This window comes from Nanorana parkeri, unplaced genomic scaffold, assembly GCF_000935625.1.
Source record: "Nanorana parkeri isolate BGI_ZX_2015 unplaced genomic scaffold, ASM93562v1 scaffold1172, whole genome shotgun sequence".
Classification (NCBI taxonomy): domain Eukaryota; kingdom Metazoa; phylum Chordata; class Amphibia; order Anura; family Dicroglossidae; genus Nanorana; species Nanorana parkeri.
Genome location: NW_017307440.1, coordinates 58538 through 60947, shown reverse-complemented (window position 1 = coordinate 60947; position 2410 = coordinate 58538). Strand labels below are relative to the sequence as shown.

The 2410-nt window shown below is 43.7% G+C and overlaps 1 protein-coding gene across 1 annotated transcript in view; it reads right to left on the bottom strand.

The window, feature by feature from the left end:
- Positions 1–1528: 1528 nt before the first annotated feature.
- The window catches only part of LOC108796806 (cell cycle control protein 50C-like), a 15096-nt gene continuing 14214 nt past the window's right edge, over positions 1529–2410 (bottom strand). The window contains exon 7 of the mRNA XM_018568337.1: positions 1529–1749. Coding sequence (XP_018423839.1) covers positions 1556–1749 — 194 coding nt within the window. The 3' untranslated portion in view covers positions 1529–1555. The remainder of the gene's footprint in view (positions 1750–2410) is intronic.

The window sequence follows — 2410 nt, the reverse complement described above, 5'->3', positions numbered from 1 at the left end:
AATAGCTTTATATCTACAGTGTGAGATCATCTATGGGACTATTGCCTATGGCTGCTTGTCTCATGAGATTTGATCAGCGAGTTGGTGGTGTCACTACAGTAATGCTCGAAGTTCTCCCTGGAGAAGAAGCTGTACCTGGCTGTACCTGCAGTGCAAAGACATGCTCCTGCTTCATTCATACTGTGGATCAGTGGTTCTTTTACCTCTCCTGCTTGATTATTACCCCATGAGCCATCCGATTACCAAATGTAAAGATCTAATGAAATGAGGATATCTAGGAGGGGCACATTAGGGCTCAATTAGCAATTAGCAAAAGGGGCAGCTGCCCCATTGCCACCAGTCTAGTGCGGCCCAACAGAAGAGCGGTGCACAGCACACTTGTATGAGAATGTTCTAATTTAATAAGAATAATTCCAGTATGATTGAGATGTTGTGACTTTTCAGCTGAGTACTTTATTTATTCACTTTCCATATTTGTCCCTCCATTCATTACAATAATTGCACACCAACTGGATAGATAACTTACAATTTGGATAATATATTTGTTGCACCTTTTATGTTCTCTTCTTGTAACCCTGATTTAGAGGCAACCACTGATCTCCTGAAACAGGTTGGCTGTAATTGCCCCCCAGGCTGCCCGGGCCCCTTACATGAGTATCGGCTGTACCCCCCCTGATGGCTGCCCTGCTTCTACATAACATTTCTGGCACTTACCTCCTCGTTGGGTCTACCAGAGGAAAATTCATTTTAAATGTTATTTCGTTATTTTAATGAAAAAAAAACAAAAAAGCTTTAGATAACAGTCATTGTTTTTCTGTAGACAACCCTTTATAAACTATAAATTATATATCTCAAACTCTAATGTACAGAATCTCATTCTCACAATACACCCATGCTGTAGATTTAACCTGCACTATCTATGGCAGATCTCAAGGCTTATTATTCATTATATTCAGAAAATGATGCTGGAGGGCAAATCCCAACACAAATATGCCATTTCAGTTTTAGGTGGTTTGGGCAAAATGAACCACATTCTGGCTTCTTACATCTCTTGGGGACATACCTCTTTAATGGATTCTCCATAATGTAACCTGATCAGAGAATTCCATATGGCCTCATTAACGGGGTGCAAGCACAAACCACTTTGGGCACATCTCAGCAATTTAGTCTCTAAAAAATATACGAAGCTGGAGTAGTATTAACCCTTCTGGTGTCCACCTTCAATTAACTTTAGATGGCGTAATGAGAGACATAAGGAGGCTGCATTACTTACCTTTCTTCTGAAAATACAAGTTGCCTGGCTTTCATGTTCATGCTGTGGTTTCAATACATTGAGTGACATATTGAGATAGAGTAGAGAGATCAGGATTTCTGCCTTCACATTGGTTAGGAAAACCTCAAGCAATGGAAATGCATTAAAGCCACAGATAGCCAGGCAATTACTATTTTCAGAAGGAGGTCAGCCTCAGTATTGCTCTCACTGTAGGTTTCCGTAAAGCACATGGAAATTGTCATCAAGTTATAATAAAAGGCATTGTGATTGTTTTGCACAGTTCTATCTTGCAAAAAATGGCTTCTTCTTCTTTGGTGTTTTCTTCAAATGCAGAGCCAGCATGACAAAGGCTGTTAATATGATGACAGCTCCGGTCACTGTGTATGCATATCCCAGGAACACGTTACTTCCTCCACACCAAGAAAGTGTTGATAAGATTGCGTGTTTTCTTCCTCCAAATTTTGATACTGGAAAATCTGAGTGCAGGTTAAGAACAAAATTAATTTCAAGCTATGCTAAGCTGCACCTCCATTCTAAAGCTGTAGGGAGGAAACATCTATTGAGTAAAGGCCAGCAGTACTGTGAAGCAGTATGGTAGCTTGATACACCTGGGCCGACTGGGCAAGATATGAGCCATTGACCAGAGATTTAATCTTCTATCCACTATTCCAGACTTAATATCACCCACCACTGTAACACCCCCTTCAGCCAACATGATCACTCATTTACCACCTGTACCTAAAACTCATCACCCCCATCTCTTATCACCTTTTCACATTATGAGTCCTCTCCTCCAGGGGACGGAATTTAGCAAAACACTTGTACAATGTGTTGATAATAAGGGGGCATTTTTTTTATAGCCAGGTAAGGTCATGACAGGTGGTCAGTGCAGGCTCCAGGTGGTCAGTGCCGGCTCCAGGCAGTTAGTGCAGGCTCCAGGGAGTCAGTGGGGCTCCAGGGGGTCAGTGGGGCTCCAGGTGGTCAGTGGGGGCTCCAGGAGGTCAGTGTGGGCTCCAGGGGGGTCTGTGCGGGCTCCAGGTGATCAGTGCGGGCTCCAGGGGGGTCAGTGCAGGCTTCAGGCGGTCAGTGCGTGCTCCAGGGGGGGTCAGTGCAGGCTCCAGGGGGTCAGTGCAGGCT